Below are 27,082 nucleotides of genomic sequence, written 5' to 3' on the forward strand. Positions count from 1 at the left end.
AATCTGGCTGTCAGCGCACTAGACCGACATGTGTTTTGTTCGCAATGCTCTCACACGTCGCTGCTGCGTAGTCGCAAGGAATTCAGACAAGTATTGGATCAAATCAACCACAGCTGGGATGTTGGCCGAAACTACATTTCACACCTTTATCTTTTATACACTTGTCACAGCAGATCTGAGATACGACCCAAAACTGTAGACGACAACCTTGCGACTTGGACTCAAAGTCTGCGAACGTATTTTTGTCAATCGGCTTCTTCGTCTCCCATGACGTGGCCGAAGAGGAGCATCGCTTTCGGCCAAAAGGTGGAACAGTTTGAGTTGCATTACATGAACGATTTCGGTGTCTCCATATTTTGCCGTGCGCTTCGCACTTGGAAGGTGATACCACGAACATCCATCAGAAATGAGCAACCTTTCAACTGAAATCTGATGGCAGCTGTCGGCGAATCTGCTGAAACCACATGCGCGCAGTGCCGTTGACGCAAAACAGCCGGGATCTGCACGAGTTAAACTCTCAATAATTAAACAGAAATAAGATGAAGAGAAGTCTTTTGTTTTTCGTCTTCAAATGTTGACCATGTATGTTGCATATTTAGTCATGAATGCAAAAGAAAAATACTCAACATTTCAATTTTTCAGGTGCTTCATACTACGAACCCGCACAGATTTCTCTCCAGGCTCTGCAGCCCCCCCCCCCCCACAGCCCCCTTCAGCTCCACAGTCACTTTTGACAGCTCTGATAAACTACTGTACACAACCTGCCCAACACCAGCATGCAGACGAAGGTGTGAATAGCAGCGAAAGAACCAACTGGGAATTGGTGAAAAACAAAATAAACAACATTAGTGGCTAAAAGCACGACGACAAGTGAATGCTGAGGTTGCTTTGTGCTTTAAAGATGTGTAAAATAAGCAATGTTTTTCCCAATAACACCTTTACCAGCTGATGACGTATCAAATGTGTGTACAGATGGCCTCACAAAGGAGGGGGATACGTCACAGGGGATTACCTCACGAAAATGATAACCTGCTACGTGACCCTGACTTGACAGCAAACCTCCAAAACCACAATTTCTGCCCTGCGAACATTTCAGATCAATTAATGATTTATAAAACAGGAAGACCATGTCAAGGGCTGCCGTGCAACGACAAGACACCTCATATCGTTATTATTAGACCGATGTTGGAAGGACTCAGTCTCTTAGACTGTGTAAAAAGATATTATACCTGATTTGACCTTCCCCAAAAGACTGTGGCGTGTAACATCCCATGACGTCGGGGAAAAGTTCAAACGTCCCGGCTTCTCTCAAATTGCTGAACAGATTAATCACAACGCTTTTCAAATAGGCCTCCAAATGACTGCAGTTACGGCATCGGGCAAAATACCGCAGATATATTCATCAGAAAGCGCTGAGAGTTCTTGGAAGTCAGCACTGACAAAGATGACTGTCGCCGAAAACCGCAAAGGTCAACGTCTGTTTATCTGCAGCTCTGAAAAAGTTTTTCGCACCAACTATCAGCTCAGTGACATTTACAGGTACGCAAGTCAGAAATGTATTTCTGCTTCGAGGTGTCGACGTAGAGACCCGGCAGAAATGTTAGAAAGACGACAGACGAGTTTTTAATTTGAGTGTTTTTCATCAACGTGGGGAGGGAGCGATTCAATACACAGCATTCCATATAACAGCTCACCCATCCTCATCCTATTACGCTAATGTGGCCGTTCATGCAGAGTCCCGGCACGGAGAGCGTAAGCACGAACAGCAGTCGATAGCTGGTATGATATTGCAGTTATCAAGCTGGCATCCTCCTGCTCTCGAATTGCTCGCAAAACAGCGGTGCGTAGCGTCTCGGAGAGAGGCAATAATCATTTAAATAATTGCACTGAAAAATGTTTTGAAGTAATGACAGGGCGCGTGTCACCGTGGGCTAGCAACAGCTAGTGAGTGGGTGGTTGCTCGAGATCGGCGGTGTAAATCTGCAGAGGAGATTGGTTAAATATTGCATGAGACTTATAGCCATGTGTGAGTCATGACGTGAAGAAATGTGAAAAAATGAATAATTACAAGCATTTTACGGCGGTCAGGACACCTGTTTTCTTATCACACCAGGCAGCCTGTGCCGGTAATGTACATGTACGTGGTGCATTTGAATACAATATATCTCTCTTCATGCGTGAAATGCCTGGTGATAGCATGTGGTAACTTGTAGACGGAGTGCAGGTGGAAATTATTCTGATGTTTGAATATAAACACACATTTTCTCATTTACCTCGAGTGCTATTGAAACTATGTACCTAATTTTTTTTTTTTTTTTTTAAATACCCGCAAGAAACAAACACACTTTTAGAAATATTGAAAATCTTAGCCATGCTGGCTTTAATGTTGCAGTCTGAAAGAGCTCCACTTCGTTCTCTTTGGCAGCACCTGTGGTGATGAGCGGTAATTGCAGCTGGGACTTAAATCCCCGGAGATCAAAACGGTGGCACCTTTGTGGCGTCAGTAAGTTGCCAATAGATGAACACCTGTTGCATTTGTTAAAAGATATTTATGTCAATGAAAATGTTCAAGATTATTACTTTAAGGATGACATTGGGAGTGTGTCAATCAACTTTGGCCCAGACTAAAATATCTAAACGGCTAATGCATTGATTTCCATTTTTTGTTCACAGATGTTCAGGCTCATCGGAAGATAAAGCGTACAGACCAACTTGTCCTCTCGCGCCATCGTGAGACTGACAATTTTAGTTTTTTCTGTGGAATTTCTCAACAACTACTAAATGTATGAACATGAAATTTAGGACAAAAATTCATGGTGACCAAGGAGTGGATCCTAATGACTTTGGTGATGTGCTGACTTAGCATCTCATTATATACTGGATGGATTGGAACACCATGAAGGAAATCCTGGAACTAATTTAACCCAAATGAAGTGTGTCTTCTTTCAGCCTGCAGTATTTTCTCGATAAAAAGTAAATTGAAGCAATTGATTTTTCAATTTGTCAGATGTCTAATTTGCTTATTCATGAAAGTATTACACTTAAAACAGACTGGTAGCAAGTACTCATACATTTCCTTGGCGTTCTGGTATGTATACATGAGTGACTGAGCAGTAAAAATCCAAAAGTTACGTGTCCTGGTATTTACTTTTAATTTGGTGTATGTTGCTTCATTCACTTTGTATCTCACCGAGCAGTTTTCTGTGTGTTCATGACTCACCGTAAAGGATGTTGATGAGGGAGATCGGCATGACCAGGATGCCTACGAGCATGTCCGCCACAGCCAGCGACCTCAGGAAGAAGTTGGTGGCGTTTTGGAGCTTCTTCTCCAGCGACACCGCCAGGATCACCAGGATGTTTCCGCCAATCGTCAGCGCGATGATGACGAGTATGAGGAGCGCGGGCCAGTTCTTTTCTTTCATCACCGCCCTGGTGACGGACTCCGGGGTCGTGGAGTTCTCCAGACCTAAACTCATGGCTGCTGCCGCTCCTCCGCCTCCGTTGCTGCCTCCAAGTCCCATCCATGGCAGGGTTTGGTTGAGATCCAGGGGGATGTTGCTTGGCCAAGCCATCCGACCCCCGACCTCGATGGAGGAGGTGGTGGTGGTGCCAAACCCTCCGAGAAGAGCCCTTGCTGGGCCACTCATTCCACAGAGAGATGGTTACCGTGCTGGAGGTTGAAAGAGAATGGACTCCTCCGGTTTGAATTCACCCTCTTCACCAGCAAACGGATGAAGAAGGTGGCAAAACAGATGCACTCAGCATTGAGGGAGACTTCTCTGGAGAGAAGATTGATTCAGGAATCCAGAAAAATGAAAAAAGGTCAATCTGGGGCAAGGCAAGGAAACAGGGAAGGAGAAACTCAGGGGATGGGGAATGACAGGGAAGTGGGAAGATGGGATGGGGAGGAACTGGCTGCAAGTGTTGTTGAGTTTATATTGTCCTATAATAAAGCCTCACTAGCTGCAAACACCCAGATTGTTCACTGAGGTTTAAATCTCCCATTTCCTGCCAACAGTTCATCGGCGAAGAGTTCTCAAGGTAGGCGGTAGGCCAACAGTGTTCCGAGCTGCTTCCTGGTGTTCAGCCACGTCTACCCCCCGACGGAAAGGAGTCTTTAAGAGTTTCTAATGTGGAGCTGGGAAATGGATTACTCATATTCATGGCTGGTGCCCGATCGATGCAAGGTAGTACCGACGGGTATCAATCAGTTTCAGAATCCGCATTTGGCTGTAAGTCTTGCTGCGGTGGAATGAAGGTTTTTATCCAAGTGGCTTTTCTTCTGTCAGATCAGAGTTGATGATCCGGTTGAACTGTGGAAAGAACCAATGAAAAAGGAGATTAGGTCATTTTAACTTCCTGTTTCACCCAGTCAATCATCATTTACGCAAAATCAAACTTTCTCGTATTAAATATCTATCTTCCCTCCTTGGTATCCAATTTCCTCTGTGCCTATATGCTTTGATTGACCTTCCCAACCTGCCATCCATTTACTCCCTTCATCCCGACTCGATGACTTCTTTCCTTCTTTAAATCTTCCCTTTAACCTTTTACGTATTTCTTACTTCAGCCTCTTTCCTTCATTTCTTTGTTGCCCTCGTCTCACAGCGACTGCTCCTTTAACCAGATGAATTTGTGGCATCGCCTGCACCGCTGACGAAGGTTCAGGTGAGACCGCAACTGACGCCGTTAAACACTACAGTCATTTAAAATAAACCGAAGGGGATAATACGAAACAGAAGCTTTGCGCGTTTCCACCCTCACATCGCTGTATTTGTGTGTGTGCTGAAGTACTGGCTGTCCACTCAGGCAACTTTGTGATTTAGCGCCTCATAAACATCTTCAAGGATAGGTGGAAGAGCCGAAGTGTGTGTGTGTGTGTGTGTGTGTAGAGCTCATATGTCTTTACCTGTGAAAGAAAGACAGAGAGCGAAAGACTGTGAAAACCAACGAGCCATGTTTTAGGATGCGTGGGCGTGTGGGCATGTTTAAGAATGAGAAGTGAATGGGTGTCTGTGTGCTTGCCTCCATGTTGTTTTTCTTTTTGCGTGTTCGTGTGCGTGTACTTGAGATAAAAAGCCAGCACATCTCCAGACAGACCAGCTGAGATAGTTTAGTGGGTGGCGAGTCTACGACAAAATCGAGGCACTCTGAGTGTGTGTGTGTGTGTGTGTGTGTGTGTGTGTGTGTGTGTGTGTGTGTGTGTGTGTGTGTGTGTGTGTGTGTGTGTAAATATTTTACTTGTTGCAATGGAAGCCCTGCTTTGCATTTTTCCTCACTGCGTGGGCATGCTCGCTTTTGTATTGCTTCATGCGTGTGAATGTATTCGTTTGTTTGAAATTACTGTGCATACAAATGAACTGTCTAGGTGCGATTGTGTGCAAACATTCATTCAGATTATTAATGTGCGTGTGGGCAGATCAATTCCTACGCGTGTTATTTGTAACAAGCTCTCACTGCTGAATGACAAAATAATATATACCGCTATGAGCCTCTTACAAAACGAGCTGTAGCACGGTTATGGAAGTATTCTTGTGATTTCTGATCCGCTTGTGTTCTGCTGGGACCTTCTGAAGCGTCTGAGGGGGAAAACGTTGGCTGGAAAAGCAGCTGAGGTGTGGTGCGATGGCACTTTGGTTCTCCGGCACGACAACTCGGCTGCTCAAGTTTCTCGCCCGCGACAAAGGCATCACCGATCCACACCACGCTTTCTCGCGGGATTTGTGACTTCTCTCTGCTCCACAAAACTTTGGTACGAAATTTGACGCTGGCAAGATTCAGGTCCGTGGCGAAGTCGCAAACGCGCACGTACCAGTGTTCCAAAAAAAAAAAAAATCGTGTGTAAAAACACTCATTCATGAAGGTTAGCTTCTACGCTCTGTTCACAGTCTAGTAAGTGTTTGTTCGCCCCTCGTATTGTGTCCGTCTGCAGTTTGAATCGTCCTTTACGTTCCCAAAGTATTTTTTGTTTAATCAATAACCATGTCTGAAAAAACAGATTGGAGACTCTCTGTGTGTTAAAATTGAAAAGCTTAAACGACAGTGTTGCTTCGCCATCTGCCATTGTGTCAACAGAACAGACGGTCGCACAACAACATCCCTCTTCGTTGTATTTCTCACAGGTCTTTGGTAGTCTTGACCACAAATGAAGCTCGCAGGAGATACATTTTCTCTTAAAGAAATCAAACTTGATAAAATGTTATTTATTATTAATCTGTCATTCAAAATCATATTTTCTTCTAGAGAGTCAAAGAGGTTCAAATAAAAAAGAAAAAACCTTTGCAAGAAAAAAACGATTTAGTGTTTAAATGAATGTTAATTAGCTTTAGAAGTGTTTGAAGGTGTTATTCTGTTGGTATTTTCAGATTCTGGTCAGCCGTTCACCCTCCCACCTCCACTCTTTCTGCTAAGCACAGCTAAGCTCGGCTAATAGCCTCCTGACTCTAACCACGTTCAAACACACATGAACGTGGTATTGATCTTTTCCTCCAAGTCTCAGAATTGAAACCAAACTGCATATTTACTCAAATATTTTATTAACACTTCAGTTTTTGGTTAAGTTGGGAAATTAAACGCCATTTTGCTTAAATTCCAACACAGCTCAGTTGATATACCTTGAGAGTTTAGAGTTTTCGTCACGGGACTGATGCTGTTTGGTATGCAGTAACATAATTACATTGGTTCACTGCTTTCTCACTCAGACCATATCGAGCTGCTTTTTGCCCATCATTTCCAGTCCTTCATAACTTTACTTTTAAGGAGCCATATCATCCTGCCTCAGCGTCTCACTGGGCTCTATAGTCTAACAGGGGCTCCAATGTAAGCCTTAAAAAAAAAAAAAAAACAGGATTAATCCCCTTTTTAGAAACAGGAAGTTTGCAGCACAAAGGAGGCTGAAAAAAAAAAAACTTTCTATCACGATTGATTGATTATTTGTCTTGGATACGTCTGCACTAGAAATAATGAGGACAGCATGAAGTCAATAAAACTGCAGAGTTGTGTGGTTTCTTGCGTCTCACTCCATTAAGGAAGCTGCCTTTATGCTTGACTGCAAATGACGGCTGACGGCACGACAATGAGGTCTGGTTTAAAAACCAGCGAACCCGTACCTAGTAAAACAATGTAAACAACTTTAAATTAGGAAGAATTATATGCGTGAAGATGCACATGCAGGAATGTTTGTGTGTTTGTGTTTATCGAGCGTGCCCCGCTCGGTGTGTAAAAGACAGGACGCCTCTTATCTCCTCCCCTCAGAGAGAGTATCAGCATAGTTCACAGGAAACTAAACAGCACTGCTGGCAAAGCATTAAACTGGCCTGATAAAGTAGCAATATATCAGAGAGAGTGAGAGAGAGGGGAGGGATGGAGGGAGAGAGGAGGAGGATGGTTGGCGGGGTTAAACGGAGTAAAGGAGGAGAGAGGTTAAGGCCATTTCGGGCTGACGGTAAATTTCGTCACCTTTCCAAACTTTTGAGTGTCTGTTCGAACCCAGTCTGAACAGAGCCAAAGTCCGGCTCATGTGAAGATAACAGACTGACGAGTAGCTAAATGTGTGTATAACTCAGTGCACATGGTACGTGGAAACCCTGAATTGACCGTAAGCTCGAGAGGATATAAAAGAAAAGAGACTGAGAGGAAAGTAGAGCTAGAAAGAGCAGAAGAAAAACACACAAAAACTACGAGTCACCCAGAACCAAGATGAACCAATCACTCGACTCCACAGGACAGTTATTTGGTTCCGCAAACAATAATCATCTCTTTCCTTTGAATCATCCGGCTTTAAACCTCGAACCTGCATGAAAACGAGCAGTTCGCGAGCTTCCGACCAGAGATTAGATGCAGCCCGCCGAGCCGACCAATCACATCATCTGCAGACTCACAATTGGCGTTGTGACTGTTCAACGTATTCCGCCCTTCCAAGCGAGAGTCCCGCAGATACGTCTGGAGACTCGTAAAGGACGTCGCCGCCGAAGCCCGGTTAAGGCGCGGACGTCACCGCGGGGAGAGAGAATCGCCCCTGCGGGTATGTTTGTTTAAGCCGTTTCTGCCCCGCCAGATAAAACAGTGGCAGGGAGACGTGCCGGGAGCATTTCCTTCTTATGAGAATGAACTACAACGAGCAGACGATAAAAGCTCTTTTGTGCAGCTGAAAATGTTGGTTCAATGGTTAAACGTCAATTTCTTCGACAAACAACAGCGTACTTGCGTAGCAGATGGTTTGATTCTCATTTTCCGTTGCTCAAGTGCTTCTTTTGCTTTGCAGGATAACATCAGCAGCAGATAGGAACTCCTGAGCAGCACATGAATTTACTTTTTTTTTTTTTTTATTTATTGTTCTTTTTATTTACAACTTGGGTGTCCCGAAATTACTTTTTGTTTTTGTGATTGCGCTTATAATGTGCTGTGGTAGATTACGCAATCCCTCCAAGTTCAATCGATCTCTGCAGTATTGGAAGGAGCTTGCTCTGCTCAAAATGATTTACGGCATAAAGTATTCTTTCCTAACAAAATTCACTATATTAAGAAAAAATAACTCCTCATTTACAATCATCACCAAAACAAATCAGACTCCATGCACCGGAGAAAACATCAATTATTTTTCACTCACTTTCCAATTTTATTAAAAAAAAATTCTTGATTGTACCGCAAAAACACTCCATAAATTACATTGAAACTTTTAAAGAAAATTTGACGTAAAATCAAACATGTTTGATTGCGACAATCACCAAAAAAAACAACTCTGGAAGGACTGATTACATTTTTAAGAGTTCAACGTTGAGGACGTTTGCGGCGTTTTGAGTTTTATTATCTTCACCGCTTATTTTTTTTTAATGTTGTGCACATCTCCACTGATGAACTCCCCACATCGTGAACAGCCCGGGTAGCCCGAGAAAAAGCCTTCAAAGCCTTTGACTTCCTGTGTCTGTCAGGTGAGCATCTTGCACGGGAAAGGGTGTGTGTGTGGGGGGGGAGTCATCCCCTGAGAGTCGAAGCATCCTAAATAATCAGGCATCATAAAAGAAAAACACACTCTGTGCGGGTTTTTTTTCCTTCTCCTTTGTCTGTTTGGCTAGCTCCAAGAATTCAAAAAGGAGTAGAAGTTGAAGGAACGGGCCCCAACGCCGGTGCAGCGTTTCCTCTTCGGGTAGAGGCTTTAAAGAAAAGGCAACAACGCGGTGAGAAATTTCACCCCCCCCCCCAAAAAAAGCAAAAAAAAAAAAAAAAAAAAAAAGCAAACCAAAAGCAAGAGAGTTACTTGCTGCATCACGAGCGGAACTTTGAAGCCGCTTTTAGGGAGAATTATGGAGGGTTTTGAGTACTGCAGGTGTTCTGAGGAGGAACGCCTGCAACCGTCTTTTCAAAGCAATGCAAAAAGAAAGAGGCGGGAGCGAGAGAGAGAGAGAGAGAGAGAGAGAGAGAGGGGAAACAGTGTCGTTCCACCATCGGTAAATCTGGGCACTTACTTCTCCTCGACCTCCCGGTCGATGTGCTTGACCTTTATCCCCCCTCCCCCCGTTACCGGCGGTTACCGACGCTACCTCTCTGTTCTTCTCTCTCTCTCTCTCTCTCTCTCTCTCTCCCCCGCCGTATCAATCCCTCTGTCACCTGTCACCCCGCACCTCCCGAGCGAGGGTACCGGCGGCATCCACCCGCCCGCCGAGGAGACGGAGGGGAGGGAAAGATCAAAGGCAACGGCGACAGAGAGGCTTTGGCTTTTGGCGCTCTCCTCGTGAAACATTTCGGATCAAAACTCGGGTAAAAAGAAATAAAAAGAAAGAAAGAAAAACAAAAAAAAAAAAAAAAAAAAGAAGCAGCGACTGTAAACCTGAAACCACACGGACGCCTACGCGCACGCCCACGCGGCAGCAACAACCAACAACACGACGGAACCTTCCGTTCGATCGTCCGGCACAAACACGGCGGCGCCGAACCAACACGTCGTATGGTTATGTAATTTCTTAAGAATTTCTTCAGTTTTCTTAGAAAGAACTATTTATTTATTTATTTATTTATTTATTTTTAATCTAATAGCAAGTTTGCTACTCTTGTAAAATATGAATATTCTCAGAAAAAAAAAAAAAGCCCAAGAACATATTAGTTATTTGTTGAATTACTGGCCATTTTATTCCTCCTACGCTGTCTGATGAGTGGTATGTCAGAGGCAGCTGTGCCTCAGATGGCAGAGCTGGTTACCCGCTAATCATAAGGGAGGCGGTTTGGTCTCCGGTTCCCTTCTGTCCATATGCCGAAAGCTCCTTGGGAAAGAAACTGAACCACAAGTTGCTCCCGACGGCAGGCGAGCATTTTCTGCCATCGGTGTGTGAATGGAAAACAGCGTAAAGCACTTCGAGGGCCCTAAAGGTGATAAAACAGCTTTGTAAGTGCAAACCCTTGAATATCTATATATCTATATCTATATATCTATCTATATCTATCTATCTCCCAAAGCAGCTGCATAAGCTTCTTTTATTTGAACAATAACAAATTGATACTCAACACACACATATTTCCCCGGTAGCTCGCGAGCTACTGATTGGGTATATAACTGCACATACCTACAATGTAAATTGTGTTCAGTTGTTCAATTTCTAATAATATTACTTAAGCCAATACTTAACAAATATGGAATCCGAGACAAGTGTAGGATTACACATTTTGTATTAACAATTATCAACCGGGGCTGAAATCTTAAGAATTACAACTTCTGCTTCTGGTGAATAATAAATAATAACAGTAAACGTGCGGGAAATTGTCCGCAAATGATGATGAAATAATGACATCACTCACACCTTTAACTAAATCTGAGAAATCCTGATGGGGAGTTTGTCCTTTGATCAAACGTGTCTCTAATATTACAGAAAACAAGGTAGTAAACTTGTGTACATCGTTCTTTAAATCTACAGAAGAAGAAACGAGACGAGAAGTCGCGACTGACAGAAGATGTTCGACTCCCATTAAAAGCCTTCAGAACAGTGTACTGAAACGTCCCTGATGTGTAACAGCGACACGATTTGATGCAGGTTGAACATGAAAAAAAAAAAAAAGAGTGTGACAAGAGTCGGCTTGTGATATGGATCGTGTTTGACAGTCACACAGAGGTCATTTCCATCTAATGGACTGCACAGATGGAGCGCCATTTCAGGAACAGGCCCGGGTGAAGTTTGTCGGCTGGAGTTTGACACAGGAAGGTAGTTCAATAGAAAGAAGCAGGAGGAGGTGGAGGAGAAGCAAAAAAAATAAAATAAAATAACAACCAATTTTGAAAGCTAACACTGACACCGAGAATTTGCAATTTAAGAAATGTAAAACCCTGAAATTAAAAACACAGATTCAACTCCGTGACAAACACGAACATTCACTTCCGTGCACTTGATTGATGGAATCAGAAACCACCCGAATAAAATGTTACTTGAAGGACAAAATAATGGGATAGTCAATATGCGAAACCCAAACTCTGACACCGAGCAGTAATTACAGATTTTGAAAGGCAGGACTCATGCCGAGTCAAGCTTAAATAAAACTCCCAGCCTTCAGAGCGCAAAGCTTCACAGAGGGCGGGTACAAAAAAGGAGTTCGAGTAAGTAATGTAGTTTCAAAACACTAAAATCGTACACAAAAGGAATGTTTTTTGATGATTTTCTTATACCATACGGGGGCTCAGAGGCTTGTAGGTCTCGCTGCATGTAAAGTTAATGGCATGCAGTTTAATTGGGCGATTGGTGAGTTTACATAACCTCCACAGACCGTCGGTTGTTGACTGCTCCATTACAAAAAAATATTGATTGGACTAAGAAAAAAACAGCAATTTCATATTTTCTTTTGCTTGAACTCGGAAAATCTTCTCTCTCCACATTTTCTTTTTTATTATCAAAAGAAAAACATTAAATTGAATGAGAGGTGCTCAGATGAGAGGAGAGTCACAAACACAAGATTTAAGGAGAGTGAGGGAGAAACAAAGCGAGCAAGTAAGTCTTGGAGCCGCGACGTCATAACTTTTCATTAGTGCAGGGGGGCGAAGGTCAACACCAGACTTATGGTGCTCATCCAGGAAAGCAGACAGACAAATGTTCTGCTGACATCCAGTTTTTTTTTTTTTTTTTTCCCCCAGCTAGCCTGGCTCTGTCCAAAGGCTCATTAGCATGTTATACGTTGTTGGTTTTAATGCACGTAAAAAGACCGAGGCGTTAGGCTTAATGCTTAATTAACGATGGCATTATTTTCAGCAGGACCACCAGAACACTCTTCAAAGGATTTTGCAAATGATCGCTTGTTAATTTTTTTTATTGACTTTTCACGAGAGAAGTAGATGCTTTTCATTTTGAATAGGATTTTTTTTGAGAGCCAGACGTTTTTGGACCCGAGTGGCCCTCAAGTGGTACTAAAATCCCACTTTTGGTACTATTTAATCTCGTCAATTAGGCATTCAACCTATTTACATTACAACTTCATTACTGTTAGTGGTGGAGTTTCCCATTCCCTTCCCTTCCTTCGCATGCCGACGTTATGCATTTTGTTCGGTTGCATTTAAAACGGATCCACCAGGTGCTCATCTGTTGAATTTTCTGATGACGTGTTTGCTCAACAAGTGTTGGCATTCATATATTTTTTTTTATCATCATACATCAACCGGGGCTGAAATTGAGTCTACTGGAGCCAGACGTTTTTTGGACCCAGCCTCTAGGGGCCCTCAGTGGTACTGCACGCTGGTGTTGACTTCAGTTTTCAGATCCAGAGACTACATCCACTTTAATCTACCGTCTACGGGTGGATTGATAGAAAAATGTATTCAAAGAACTGCGGCACCATCTTAAGTGGGCAGTAGCAATGAAATCCAATGATGTGTTGGATTTATTCATCCTGGAACGTCCTCTTGAATGTATTCACATTTCTTTTTCTTTCGTTTACCTGAAATTTTTGTTTAGAAACTAACTTTTGCAAGAGTTAAATAATAATAATAAAAAAAGATTTAACTACAGAGAAGTGGGGAGAGTGAGTCAGAAAGTGACCTGGCAGTAAGAGGGATGTACAGTTCCAGAGCCGGAGAAGGTTGAATGTGTTTAAAGAGTCAAAGTGGCCAAGTTCACTCTCTGCCGGATGATGTAAAAGCCATTAACACAGATCTGCACTGCTAATGTGATACCACATAATCCCTCCATCTGTGTGTGTGTGTGTGTGTGTGTGTGTGTGTGTGTGTGTGTGTGTGTGTGTGTGTGTGTGTGTGTGTGTGTGTGTGTGTGTGCGTGCACGCGTGTGTGTGTGTGTGTGTGTGCATGCGTGTGCATGTGTGTCAGCGAGAAGAGGGTGAGCGAGCGAGCGAGTAATATGGTGACTCAAAGACATTGTGTCTGTCAACTGATAGTGTATCTGCATGTGTGTGTCTGTGTGTGTGTGTGTGTGTGTGTGTGTGTGTGTGTGTGTGTGTGTGTCTGTGTGTGGGCATGCTGATGCGTTCAAGGCCTTACAATGCGGCGTGTAAGATTGGGCAGACAGATAACAGATCACAGCGTGTTTACTCTGAGACAATGGAGAAGAGAGACTTCCGAAAAAAAGAAAAAAAAAATCAGTGGAGAGGCTCGGATGATACACAGCAGACGCTCAAGCTGCATGCAAAGCCAAAGAGGGAAAAGAAAGACGAGCCTTCGGGCGCCACGGAAGCAGAGAGACGGAGACAGAGTGTAAAGCTCCGCATTCAAAGAATACAAAATGACAGATAATGACAAAGCAGGAGAGACAGAGAGATGATGAGATGGAGGGGAAATGAGTTCAGCGGGAGGAACACGGTGGAATATTAATGGCTCGCTATGACCAGGTTTTACTGCCACTTTATTTCTAAGAGGAGGAGAACAAGACGCAAAGCTGGGAAGAAGACGGAGAAGGTGAGAGGTGAAGAAGTGGCAGCAGAGGAGGGAGTCGTCAAAAAGAGAACAGTAGGAGTGAGGAAGAGGCGAGGCCAAGAGGTAAATATGAAGGAAGATAAGACACGCAGGAGGAAATAGAGGAAGGAACCGATGTCAGAAGTAATGACGGGGATCGTAGGGAACGAGGCATAAAAGAAGTAGCATGAGAGAGGAGGAGTCATCAACGCGATGTCTGGACGCACCAAATCCAACCCGCTCACTGTCTGTCTGTCTGTCCTAAGAGTCTGATGTGAGAAACAAATCCAAAGCCTGAAGGCGTTTCCACCCAAGTTGCAATTATTCTGTGAACCAGACGGTTTTGCAGTTGCTCTGGGTTTGTATCGGCGATACCCAGACAAGCGTTATTCCTTAAAGGTGCTCCAACTGCCACTAACCTTTAATTATTGAAGGAGAAAATGGACTTCTCCTTCTGGATCCTCGCATTGCAAAAATAATTCCTCACTTTGATATCATCAAAAGCACGTATGAAACGCACTTCGGTCATAAGACACAATCTTAATCACCAGATGGAGGTTATTTTTTTTTTTAAATTTCAGTTGTCATACATTTCAAGATGTTTACCTTTTTTTTTTTTCGTCCTGAGAACTTCAAGGACTTTTTTTTTTTTCCTTTAGAAAGAAGCAAAGTTGCCTTAAGTGCTTTCATGGTCAAGGAAGAACTTTGAACCTTTCGGCTTTTAAGCTAGCGCGAACGAGGAGTCCTCAAAGTGCTCAGAGAAAATGGAAGCGTAACCATCGGCAACTCAAACTCCATCTGCTGAAGAACAACATATAATGTAATATAATGAAAATCTTGAGATCAATCGTACGTTGACTTTCTTTTAAAAATCATTAGGATGAATAATTTAACGAAGAAAAACCCTTTTAAAGCCATTAACGAATATTAACAGTTCCACTTCGGTGAGACGGACGCCACAAATTGCTTCGACTGCGGTCGCTCAGTTAATTTAACCAAAAACATACTGATGTTTAATTAGTACATAGCAGCACAGCGGCAGTCTCACTGTGCAATTTGTATTCTTAAACCAGTGAGGAGAAAGAGGGACGCGACGAGGAGGGAGGCGAAGGAGTGAACGGAGTGGAAAAAAGTGGAAAATGTCACTCGGAGTCGATAAAGTGAGGTAATGAAAACGAAGCCCGTTGTCAGAAGAAGAAAAAAAAAAGAAAGATATATACGCACGCGCAAAAAAGGAATGCATAACCAGTCAACCGCAAGACGCGCGTATCTCGGCAGGAGAAACTCATTATGTTTCCTGAAAGGCCTCTTGGCGACTAAACAGAAGCCCCCCCCCTCCCCCCCTCACCTCCCTCCCATCAAGATTTTCTAAACACGAGGTACATTTCGAGAACCTTTTCTCATAATTAAAATTCTTTCTTTAGTCTAAGGTGAAGCTAATGTAGTCCATAAAAGATGCACTCGCCTTAATCCTGAATTTAAAGACTTGAGTGTGCACCAAGCTGGAGGTTTTTACATTTCTGGTAATCGTTCTCGACACACAATATTTCACGAGGAATTTCTAGGCACTTTTTCATAGCTGTTATACAATTAGTTGGATCCATTCGTGAAGCCGCCAGCTGCAAGCCACCATTATCATTTATTCAACAGTTGCGCTCCAATCTAGTTTATTTATATAATTTCTATATTGGCAAAAACAATGTCTGCTTTAATTGAATGTAAGTGTTGTTTTTTGCGATTTGGAGGAAATGATCCAGCATTTTGCCGCCCGACTTTTCTAATCTAAGATGCTGTGATTTATAGAGGAAGTTGAGAGTCTGAAATCTGCTTTTCAAAAAAGTTGATACTAACTTTTCCTCCTACTTATATTAAAAGTTAAGACATTCCAGCCAAGTAAGGAGGCTCCTCCAAAAAAACTTTTGAGTGTGATGCACCAACTCCGTGTCGACTCCTTCGTATGAGCGTTTCTTTTTTGGTTTGTTGTTGTTGTTGTTGTTTGAGGGGGCGCGTGCGTCGGCCGCTGTTAGAAATTCCATTAAAGCACAGTCGATGTGTCAACAGCAACACCACGAGCGCAACAGCGATCCGTGCTCTGGGCGCGCCGAGCGGTTCGGCCCGGTGAAAGAGAGGCGATCTGAAAGAAATGTTACCTTCTCAAAAAAAAAGGTTTTAGAAATGGGATTTCGCCTTGATTTATGTGCCGCTCAACCAGTGTTCCTCTTTAGTACGGAGTCCCGTAGGAAGAGGAGAGCTAAAATTTGTCCTTCAGGGCATATTGGTACTTTATCTTTGCCCAAACTTTTGATAACTTTTTATAAATTTCTGATAACTGGCCGCTTGAGGACTTGGGAGTTTTTATATATTGAAAAGCTTTTGCTCACTTCTAGTCAAGTCACATTACTTCTGAAACTCATGAGATTCGGTTAAAGTTTGAGCATAACTCGACAACTCTTAATTCAGTATTCTAAGAAGTCTTAGTTAACATGCGTACCAGTTGGGACGTGATCTCTTTGTATGGTAAACGCTTCTATTTGATCACTTAAAGTGACACTAACGAGTCATTTTTAGGTGAATAGATGTAACTCGCGTTTGACATTTTGGCCGTTGTCATCTTCAGGAGCCGGGACACCACATTTGAATGAGCTGGGGAGGAGCCGGGTGCCAAGAACCTGAGGACACCATGACCGGCACCAAAGCAATCTGTACTTTTCCTGCTCTGTATTAGGGAAAGTAAAGGCAGCGGTCCCTGAGGCAACTATATTGTGAGTAACGCTGCGGAAAAAAGGAAAGCCTGTTGGATGACTTGATTTCACACCACAAGGAGCATGAGGAAAGAGAGAGGAAAGCGTCTGCTTGATGACTCCGGTAAATAACTCTTTTATTACAGTGTGAATTGCGATAGGCGCTTTAGAGGCATTTCCGGTCAACAAGATGCAAATTCCTTCCGGCGGTTGGCAATTCCAATTAATACGTCAGGGTAGAAAATGCTGCGTGCGATGCTCTCAATCAAGTTTCAAACTTTATATCGTTACAGCTTGTATGACATTTATTTCAGACAGACAGCCTTTTCTGTGTGACCTCCGTTTCCAGGTAATACAAGGTAAATGGGGCTTGAGGGCAGGTTTCCGTGAGAGGTTTTATTGGTGTAATGGATGCTGAGAGAAAATCAATGGTGCCATAAATTTCAGTTGAGCCACCTGGGCTTGTTGTGATTGTCAATTATATGTCTGTGACGGGAGGTGACCACTCGGTAGTAACACATAGAGATTTCAACCACCTTTATGAAGCCTGACGAAGACCTACCAAGAATCAAAGGGATCCGAATGGGATGCACCAGCTGTCTATGCTATTAAGTTGTAGCTACTGTGCATCTTAACATTTACATATTCAAATGTAAGAATGGATGGAGCGGGACATTCACAAATAGATTGGTGCACTGTCAGCTATAAAGAACGTGTTGTACTGGACCGTTTGTTATCGCAAGATGTATTTCAAAATCCAATTTAAATCCAATTTACACTATGAAGCAGCATTTTACTCAAGTATACCAGGGTAGATATATCAACCATATTTCATTACTTCTTCAATTAGCTAAAGACCACCGGACAGTTACTGAGAATAAACATCTCTACTAATTTGAGCACCACAACCAGTTTTGATTTAATGATCCGTACTTGGAAAGAATTTTAAATGTGTGTAACTTTTTTGTTTTTTTAAATGTACATCACAATTAAAACACAAGAAAATGTTACCCTTTAAAATGCCACAGACAACATATTATTTTGATTAAAAAGTCTGTCAGCCATTTATTTTCTGGACATAAGTTGACTGTGATGATCATCAATCGTCATCTATGTAGGCAGTAGTTGAGTTATGGACAAAACCTCACAGATGACTATTTTGAAGTTAATTTGAAAGGTGGCTTAATAAAAAAATAAAATAAAAAAAAACGTAACCAAAAAAACATGTATGAGCAATGTGATTGGTCAAAGACATGATCCAGCGGTGTCCATAATTCCTGTACATCCCGACTTTCCATCCAGGAATGTAAATACATCACGTGTCCCACCTGACACAGATGGCGTCCAGTTGTGGACACAATTGGCTTGGGTACATAATGTGACTTTATGTGTGTGTGTGTGCACTGCAGTCAGTGCTGTCTATACAATGGGGAGTTTTCATCAGAGCAACCTGATTGGTCACACACACACACACACACACACACACACACACACACACACACACACACACACACACACACACACACACACACACACACACACACACACACACACACACACACACACACACACACACACACACACACACACACACACGCGTCCCAGATGGGCTGCTGATGATAATGCCATGTATGTGTCTTTGTGTGTCTGACCCTCCGCAACTCCAACATCACAAGCTTATATTTTCTAGCTTACAGTGTCAGAGGTGGTGTTGTCACAATGAGCCTTTCATTCATGCCAGAAATCCTCGTGCGCTCCACCTCCCTCCCCCTCGCCGTTCTCCCCTCTTCTTTCACACAGCAGCGGGTACCGTTTTTGCTGTTGTGTATTAATCGGTTATGGTCCAAAATTGGCAGTTTGTGCTACCTGGACTATCATTCGGTGAATGCAGGCACCGCGTGGAAGAACAGCTGATGATTATTTATCTATTGAAGTCAACCCTCAGTAGAAGGAACCAATTTGAATAACTCTTTACAACTGAACTTTGCAGTATTATGAAAAAGAACCCACCAATTCAACAATTCCCACATGGGCAGCCAGGAGGGAAAAACTCCCTTTTAACAGCAAGAACTTCCGACAGAACCGGGCTCAGAGGTAGGCGTACATCTGGCTCTTTCGGTTGCGGTGGAGGGAGAACAGAGACAGAAAAGAACAGCGTTGCCGTCCAGTACAATGAACTGTTGGTGGAACCAGTAATCGCAGTAATGCAGCTCTACAAGGGCCAGGAGTTGGTTGTGTGACTTGACTGTCAAGCATATATTCATAGACTGACAGATCCAATATTGATCAAATCACAAAAAGCTGAGCTGTGGTTAAGATTTGGAGGCATTTGAAAGTGTCTAATCACACAGAATCAGGCAGTGAAAGTGAAATGAAACACTGAAAGCAAACCACACAGAAATAAATCCCACATTGAAATAACAGTCAAAAATAATGTAATTGGGAAATTTGTCACCCATCCATTACACTTTCCGCTCATCGTCCAATATGGCCTACCCCCTGAGAGATAAAGCGATAGCTTTTATGGGATGATGGCACCTCCATCTGCTTGAGGCCCAATAGGTTTTCAAGGACAATGAAACATTATGTAAAGACATTCGGGGCATAAGGGATAGGAATGATGGACAAAACGACAAAAATGAAAGCGCGGTTTCCAGAAACCAAAATGATTCCAAAGGATGTGATTGTTTCTGAGGTGGATCTGAACGGATACCGGATTCGAGCAAGCGATACAAACTCAAAAATCACACAAAACAATTTACAGATGACGCAAATATTGGCTTACAAAACCTTCAGAGTAGCGCAAGGTTAGGCAAGAAGTCCTTTGCTTTTATTCATTAACAACATAACTGACTGTGAGCGGGCGAAAGGAAGTCTGCAATGTATGTGTGTGTGTGTGTGTGTGTGTGTGTGTGTGTGTGTGTGTGTGTGTGTGTGTGTGTGTGTGTGTGTGTGTGTGCGTGCGTGCGTGTGTGTGTGGGAGCTCGTGTTCTGTACGATTTGTTCCGAGCCCAAAGAAAGCTTTTTCATGTGCCAAACAAGCCAGAAGGATAAAAACACTTTGACTTCAAGAGTTGTGTGTGAGAATGCGACGTGCACGTGCACCATATTCATACCAGTGTGTGAGTTTTGGTGTGTGTGTGTGTGTGTGTGTTGTGTGTGTATTGTGCCGAGAGCGCGGAGAAAGCTTATCTCTGATCGCAGGCAAGCTGCAAGGTTAACAGCTCTGTCATGCTAATTCCGCTGCAAATCCCTTCCGTGCGTCCGCGGACGGAAGATGGATTCGATACGTGTGTGTGAAGTTAATGCAGATGTTTGTTTTTTTTAACACATGTAGGTTTTTCTGTGGAATACAAATGAAGGAAGCAGATACTGCGTTCGTGCCACACGCGTCCGATTCTTTATGGAGGCTATAGAAAATGAAAACGCGGCAATAAACGACAACAAATGAAGCAGGAAAATATAAAATGCACACACATGCAGGTCCTTTTGTTGACACAGTGAGAATTCTGGCAATCGGTTGTCCTCCTCCATCCCCTCTACTCACACCCTGAGGTATTAAGATGGATTACAACCGCGAGTGTGCTCTTGTGCGAGTGTGTGAGAGTAATAGAGAGAGACGGGAACATGCTGTGTGTGTGTGTGTGTGTGTGTGTGCGCGCGTGTGTGCGTGTGTGTGTGTGTTGCAAACAGACAACAGGCATCCTAATGATTGTTTTATTTGTTTATCTTTACATACACGAGTATATACGTCATCTCTCTCCTCTGTTCCTTTACCGCTTTCAGGATTCCTTCTCTTGACCGGTCTTTAAACCTTTAGTCGGTTTTCTTCTTCTTCCTCTCTTTACTTGTATTTCTTTTGATCAAACTCAACTCCCCCTTCTCCATTTCTTTGTCTCTATTTTCTGTCCCCTCCTTCTACATTGAAAATACTCCTTTTTGCAGGTGACCCTGGCCTTTTCTCTTTACCTTTAACTTTTGGCACAGTCCTTAAATACTTGCTCCGTCCAACTTCAGCTCTTCAAACCAAACCGTGGTACCGACCTCGCGCACAAAATCTCAGGAAGCACAGGTCCGTTCCGCTCTCCCTACGAGCTTCAGCCTTCCCTTCACCCAGAGCAAGTTCTGGACCCTCTGACATTTTTACACCGTGCCGCTTACAAGCGCTCCCAGCTGGGCGTTTTAGAGCTCCTAGCGTTTTTAGCTAGAAGAAAAAAAAAAAAAATGCTTCGACGTACACGTGGCCTCAGAGCTAAGGTTGGACTTCGTCGGATTCAAGAGAGCTCGGGAATTTGGGCAACATTTAAACAAACCACACAGCGGCCTTCACGGACTCCCGAGCCAGTTGGCAACAAATCTCAGCCGCGCGTGTGGACACCAAACACCAGCCACAAAATAAAAAACAAAAAAAACAACGAGTCGATAAACAAATAGCACAGTCCAAAATCCACGTAGTGACTTTGAGGTCATTCAGTTACATTTCATGACTTTCGTCAGCAGTGTGTTTGCCCAGTAAAAACGGATCCACAATTCATATTTTTGTCTACGAGCACTCCTAGCTTTCAGTCTTCGGCGCATTTCTTTCCCTTAATGGACCTTGTGATGAGCGATGAGCCGATGCGAGAAGGAAGGAGAGCCACCCGGGGTGCAAGGAGAAATTAATTGACAGGAAGAGGAATTGTATACGAGACAGAGCAACACAGAGAGAGGCGGAAATCAAGAAAGACAGAGGAGGAGGCTGACATGACGAGGTTTTCTGCAAGAAAGTCAGTCAAGGTGCTCTTTGCCCTTGAGTGGGCAGCGACACACTCCTCCATCTCTCTCGCTGCTTCTCCCTCTCAATCCATCCATCTCTCCCCATGCCTTCCAGTAAATTTTAAGTGGAGGAGAAGAACTGAAAAGCAGACACCTGGGGGGAGGGTGGGGGTGGGGGGGGGTGGGGGGGGGGTGAGTGACACATCTTGCTCTCTCTCTTTCTTTCTCATGCTCTAGATATTTATATCTCCGCTCACTTTTTCTCTAACCTTTTATCCTTTGCCCTACACTTGCCTTTTTCTTTATATAGACATTGCTGGGACTGGAGGGGGTGGGGGGTGGGGGTGGGGGACCAAGGTGTCTCAGAGAGTAAAAGTCTAAAACTGTCAAAAATGTGGGCTCTCTTCGAGTGTTTAAAAGTCATCAATACGGTCATAAAAGTTCAAAGAACAGGGGTACAAGTACAATTTGTTTATTCCTACAACTTAATTGGGCACGTTCAGAATCAAATTGGCTTGTTTTGATGAATTCAATGTCATATTTTGGGTTTCATGTTCCTAGCAGCTTTGACAGCGTTATCAATTGTCTTTAACGCGGTTCTTGGAAACCTACAGTAAAATGTCAATTGGACATAAATACAGAAAGAGGTGGCCAACTAACCTTAATAAGGCTTTAACCATAAACCGTGTGAAACGCAAGGGAGGAAGTGAGCTGAAGCAAAGGGTGGATCCGACTGAGAACCAGAGGACACTATGCTCCGCCCACCTGTACTGGAAATCTGACTGCATCCCAAGCATGTCAATCAAACCAGGCACATTTATTGAGGGAAGTAAAAGGCTATTGGAACCCGAGGTTTATGGAGCAAGCACTTCCGCTTTGGTTTTCGGAGACTACGTACATGTCATACACAGTCAATTTCATAGAGCCACAAAGTCCATGTGGGAAGAAGTCGGGTTGGATGAATGGGTCAACGAAACATTGGACTTCAACACAGGGGGCCGAAAGTAAAAAAAAAAAGTTTTTAGATATGACCAATACACACCCGTGTTTGTTATTGTAACAATGACAACCGAGACCTTAACTTAACCAAGTCGTTTTTGTGCCTAAAACCCAAACAAACAGAGGTGAAAATGAGCCGAGCTATAATTCCCAACATGCCGCTGCTGAGAGCATTAATTCACGTCAATGAATAATACAAATGCAGACGGTACAAATGTCTTATATGGTCTTTGTTGTTGGAGGACTTCCAGTGCGGCTGTTCGAGCATCTGACCTCCGATCGTGGCCAAACTCCATGTTGCCCATCCAGAACTCCAATCCAACAAATCGGCAGATATTTTCATTTTATGTTTGTGGTGTTATCGAGGATGTTAAGTGTGGGACAGTTTTGCACTGAATCACAAATAGTACATCGCTGAGGCTTTTAGCAATCAAGTGCAGAAGGACGGACTATTTTTCACGAGGACTTCGTGTTCTGGAGGAGGGTGTGATCGATTTACTACAGCTCTAACAGACAGATAGACACACACACACACACACACACACACACACACACACACACACACACACACACACACACACACACACACACACACACACACACACACACACACACACACACACACACACACACACACACACACACACACACACACACACACACACACACACATCTAAACACGTTGGTGTGGAGGTCAGGTCTCTGATGATGGATGTTGACGTTAATAAGTGAGGGGAATGGTGAAAGCTGCACATGCAAAGACACATTTAACCTCTATTCAGCCGTAAGTCCAAACCCATCATGTATGCCTTCACTCTCCTTTCCCCTTCCCTTCTGAATTCTACCCCTTTGACCTCCTCCTTACTGCCTGCACAGTGTTTCGAGTTGAACTCAATATTCTGCTGCTATCATTACGTGTTACTGTGTCAGGCTTTATGGGTCAAGCCTCTACCTTCTTTTCTTATTCATTCTCTAAGGCTGTGTCTAATTGGCTTCTTCACTTTATACTCGAGTTCTTTCTTTGCCACTCTTTCGCTTCTTTTATTTTCACACTTTTGTGCTTCACTGCAGCTGCCACCTTTTCTTTGTGCTTCGTTAATCTCATCCTCACAGACCTTAGTTGTTTCGATCATTTGTTCTGTATTTGGCTATTGTTTCTTGGTCCTTGGAATTGCAATGTTGGTCTGTCAGTTGGTTGGTCCTCCAGTTTGGTCCAGATCCTGGTGGTGGACTTTACCTCAAGTTTTTTTTTTTGGGGGTCTTTTAGAGAAATGTCTTGCCAACTATTGTCCCTGCAAGTGTCAGATGGACTGCCATTCAATTCATGTTCCCTTCAGGATGACTTGCAATGACATTGTTAGTCCCTTAAAAAAAAAAAAAGGGGCAAACCCCGTTGAATTGACACATCAACGTCGTTTTAAACGTCTTGGGGAGTACGACTGGAAACGTGAACATGGTGACGTTAAGCCTCCGGAGCGAGCTGCATCATGTCACACGACTCAGCTGGAGCTGAAGTCGACAAGTCTGAAAATGAGTGAAATCTGAAGGATAGAAAGTCAGCAAGAAGTGACGTGACCAGACCTCTCCTCTCGTCTACTCCTCATCGCTCCTCGAGGCTCGAGGCTACATTAGCCGCTAATAGCATAATACAGCCACAGTTCTGGCCAGTCAACAGCACATACGTGCTTCCGTCTATTTTGATTCTGTTGTTTCAAGCTCTCCTACCATGTTATAATAGTGCTAATGCTAAATCGGGGCACTTAGTTTTCATTTCGTATTGCCATGCATTGGGTAAAAAGAGTCACTTCAGTTTATAAACCTGCAAAACTGATGAAATTTATCCGAAGCCTCGGCAATTGGCAAATATGAGCTAACATAGGCTGAATTTAGTCAGTTGAGATGGTAAATATTTCCTGCTAAACATCAATGTGTTAGCGTTGTCATTGTGAACGTGCAAACATGAGTATTTAGCTTAAAGCATCACTTTTCTTCATTAAACTTTCATCCTCTCTCTTCCTCAAATCGTTCCTTTGCGTCTTTCCTTTTCCATCCCTCGCGTTCGCCTCCTCTCAACTCTTAACCACACAGGGCTCTCAGTCTTTCCTCGCCATAATTTCTTTCCTTCTCTTAATTTCATCTTCCTTGCTGCCCACCTCTTCTCAATCCATCAGCTCTTTTCCTTCCAGTACCTGTTTCCCTCTGCCTGTCCGTCACTCCTCCCTCCATCCACACTCTTTAATTCGTCCCCTGGAGGACTTTGACCATGGGGACCCCTTCCAGTCCCCTTTGATTATCCTTGAGCGTGCTGGACCTAAAATCCTTCAACAACTTTGGCCAATTTTAATCAGACAGCGGGGAAGATAATCGACTGCGCTGATGGGCCCTTAATGCTGAATGTTATTAAGTTGTTGAGATGGGGAGCTTAAATGCACACAATATACCGTACATACACACAAGGAGAAGAACACGGACGCACAGCCTGACTCATAAGTAACGGACAATGGAAAAATAACACATATACACACACACACACACACACACACACACACACACACACACACACACACACACACACACACACACACACACACACACACACACACACAGAAAAGTGAAGAAAAAGACTCAAACAAATACATAATTAGAGGGATGGACACACACAGGTGGGTGGGGATCAGGTCGCGGGCTGTAATCAGCAGTGATGGAAAGTCAGGGAGTAGAAAAGAGAAGGCACAAAGAGGCAGAAATGAAAGGAGATGAGTCAGACAGAAAAAAAAAAAAAAAAAAAAAGGAGGCGAGCAACAAACCTTATTTAGACCGAGCTTGAAAGAGACGGAGGAGCAACGAGATTATGTTCACTTTTCAAGGTAATTTAAACATGATGCGTGTCGGTTTCTGCCATATCAACATCAACTGTTTCACCTGTGTAGGGTACATATGGAATCAAACGCACATTGACGACCCTGTCCTTAACTTCGATCTAATATTTAGGCCTCTTATTGTCTTATTCCTACAGAGTTTTGATGCTAAAGCGCATGAAAATAGTTCAGACAAATGTAATATTGTCTAAACCAGGGGTCTCCAACCGTGTTTCCTCTGAGAGCTCCTTGATCTTCCGGGTAAGATCACGATCGACTGGTGGAAGACCCCCGGTCTAAACTATCGATTTGCTCTGTGGAAAGAGTTTTGGAAAGTTGTTTTGTTTTGTTTGTTTCAATATTTCACTGCTCTTTTGCACACAGTGAGCTCCATAAAGAAATGGTCTACTGAGTCTGGTAGGAGGAACTTGACCGCCATCCGTATGGCACATGCTGGTGCATCATTCTTGTGAACACGTTGTTTTGCAGTCAGTTTAAGTGGATTACAACTACACACATTTTTTTTTAAAACCTAAATCATTCAGTAGAATTTACTAGAATTCTTTTGCTTTTTTGCTTTTGCTTTTTCATGGGTTTATTTACTTAATTATGTTCATGACTTTTACATTTTTCAAACTTTGTTGTTTATCTATAAAGTGCCTTTTAAGTGGTTTGAAACATGATTTATATATAAATAAAGTGTATTATTTGTTTTGCCCTCGAGGTTGACATATTTTTCCTGTAATAACTGGTTGTTTTTGTGTCCTTGAGGTGGTATTTCAGAATAAGAGCACACTAAATATGAAATGTGTGAACAAACACTTAAAATAATTTCTGTAATCACATTTTTTTTTCTATCTCAGTTCTCCTACAGACTTTTCTTGACCTTTCAATCACATCCTATTGACTTCATTGGTGAACCCAGTTTATCCAGTTGTCATGGTGATGGTTATGTTTTTATCATGAAACATAATCAGGTGATATTCTGTCACATATATTAGGTGACAGTAGGCAATCTGTATGAGCAAAAAACATTCACAGATGAAGGCTATGGGATGTGGCTGACAGCTCTAGAAAAGTCATAGAGGGGATTTTGTGATTAGGATTTTTTTGTTGTTGTGCTATTTAAAAGTCAACAATGAACTGCTTTAATTTGAACTTTAATTTTCAATATTAGCACCTAAATCAGCGACTACATGTTGGCTTTTAGAAGCAGCCTATTACCAAGCTATTTGATTTAGGTTATCAGACGTTTCTCAGAACTAAAATGTCACATATTTTCAATCCTTCAGATGTTCTTTCATGCCTGATATTTAAAATATTGCAGTTTATTGCACCATATGAACTACCCCCCCCCTTTTTTGCTTTGCCTGCTGTTTTATGTTTAGCCATTTTCATTATCATTGTCTCTGTCGCAGTGATTGCTTCTTTTGTCGGCCTCACGCCATCTTATCACCGCCGATCTGCGTCTGGGCAGATTCCATTTAATTGGCCTTTATTGGCAGTCGACGCACGGGCAGACGCGGTCCGACCAACAAAGCACGGAGCACTGGCCCGTCTAATACTAATAGACGATGCAGGTCTGACACTGATCTGTTGATGCCTCTTTGTTCGTCCCTTAATTTACCTCCATCACAGATGGAAATATAAACATGGTGCCAACAGGGAAACATAAAAACAACGGTTTACATTCGCGTAAATAGCGACGTACAACAATGCACGAACGCAAACAGAGACAATGACCTCCAGCGGACTGATGGGGTTTATTACAGGCTCTGACGTGACACCAGGCCGGTTTATGCCCCGATAAAAACGGCTGTTTTCATGGAATTGCACATGTTTGAATTTCCATTTG

At 43.0% G+C, this 27,082-nt stretch overlaps 1 protein-coding gene and 1 long non-coding RNA gene across 2 annotated transcripts in view; one reads left to right on the forward strand and one right to left on the reverse strand.

The window, feature by feature from the left end:
* LOC138626427 (uncharacterized) overlaps positions 1-27,082 on the forward strand; it is a 246,553-nt gene that overhangs the window by 69,421 nt on the left and 150,050 nt on the right. The gene's annotated exons all lie outside the window — the stretch shown is intronic.
* htr2cl1 (5-hydroxytryptamine (serotonin) receptor 2C, G protein-coupled-like 1) overlaps positions 1-27,082 on the reverse strand; it is a 164,424-nt gene that overhangs the window by 20,913 nt on the left and 116,429 nt on the right. Inside the window, exon 5 of the mRNA XM_069708053.1 lies at positions 3,221-4,313. Within this exon, the coding sequence (XP_069564154.1) occupies positions 3,221-3,647 (427 nt within the window). The 5' untranslated portion in view covers positions 3,648-4,313. The remainder of the gene's footprint in view (positions 1-3,220; positions 4,314-27,082) is intronic.

This window comes from Brachyistius frenatus, unplaced genomic scaffold (assembly GCF_029030835.1).
Source record: "Brachyistius frenatus isolate BFR_SWC_R1_liver_20210118 unplaced genomic scaffold, ASM2903083v1 Contig_73, whole genome shotgun sequence".
NCBI lineage: Eukaryota > Metazoa > Chordata > Actinopteri > Embiotocidae > Brachyistius > Brachyistius frenatus.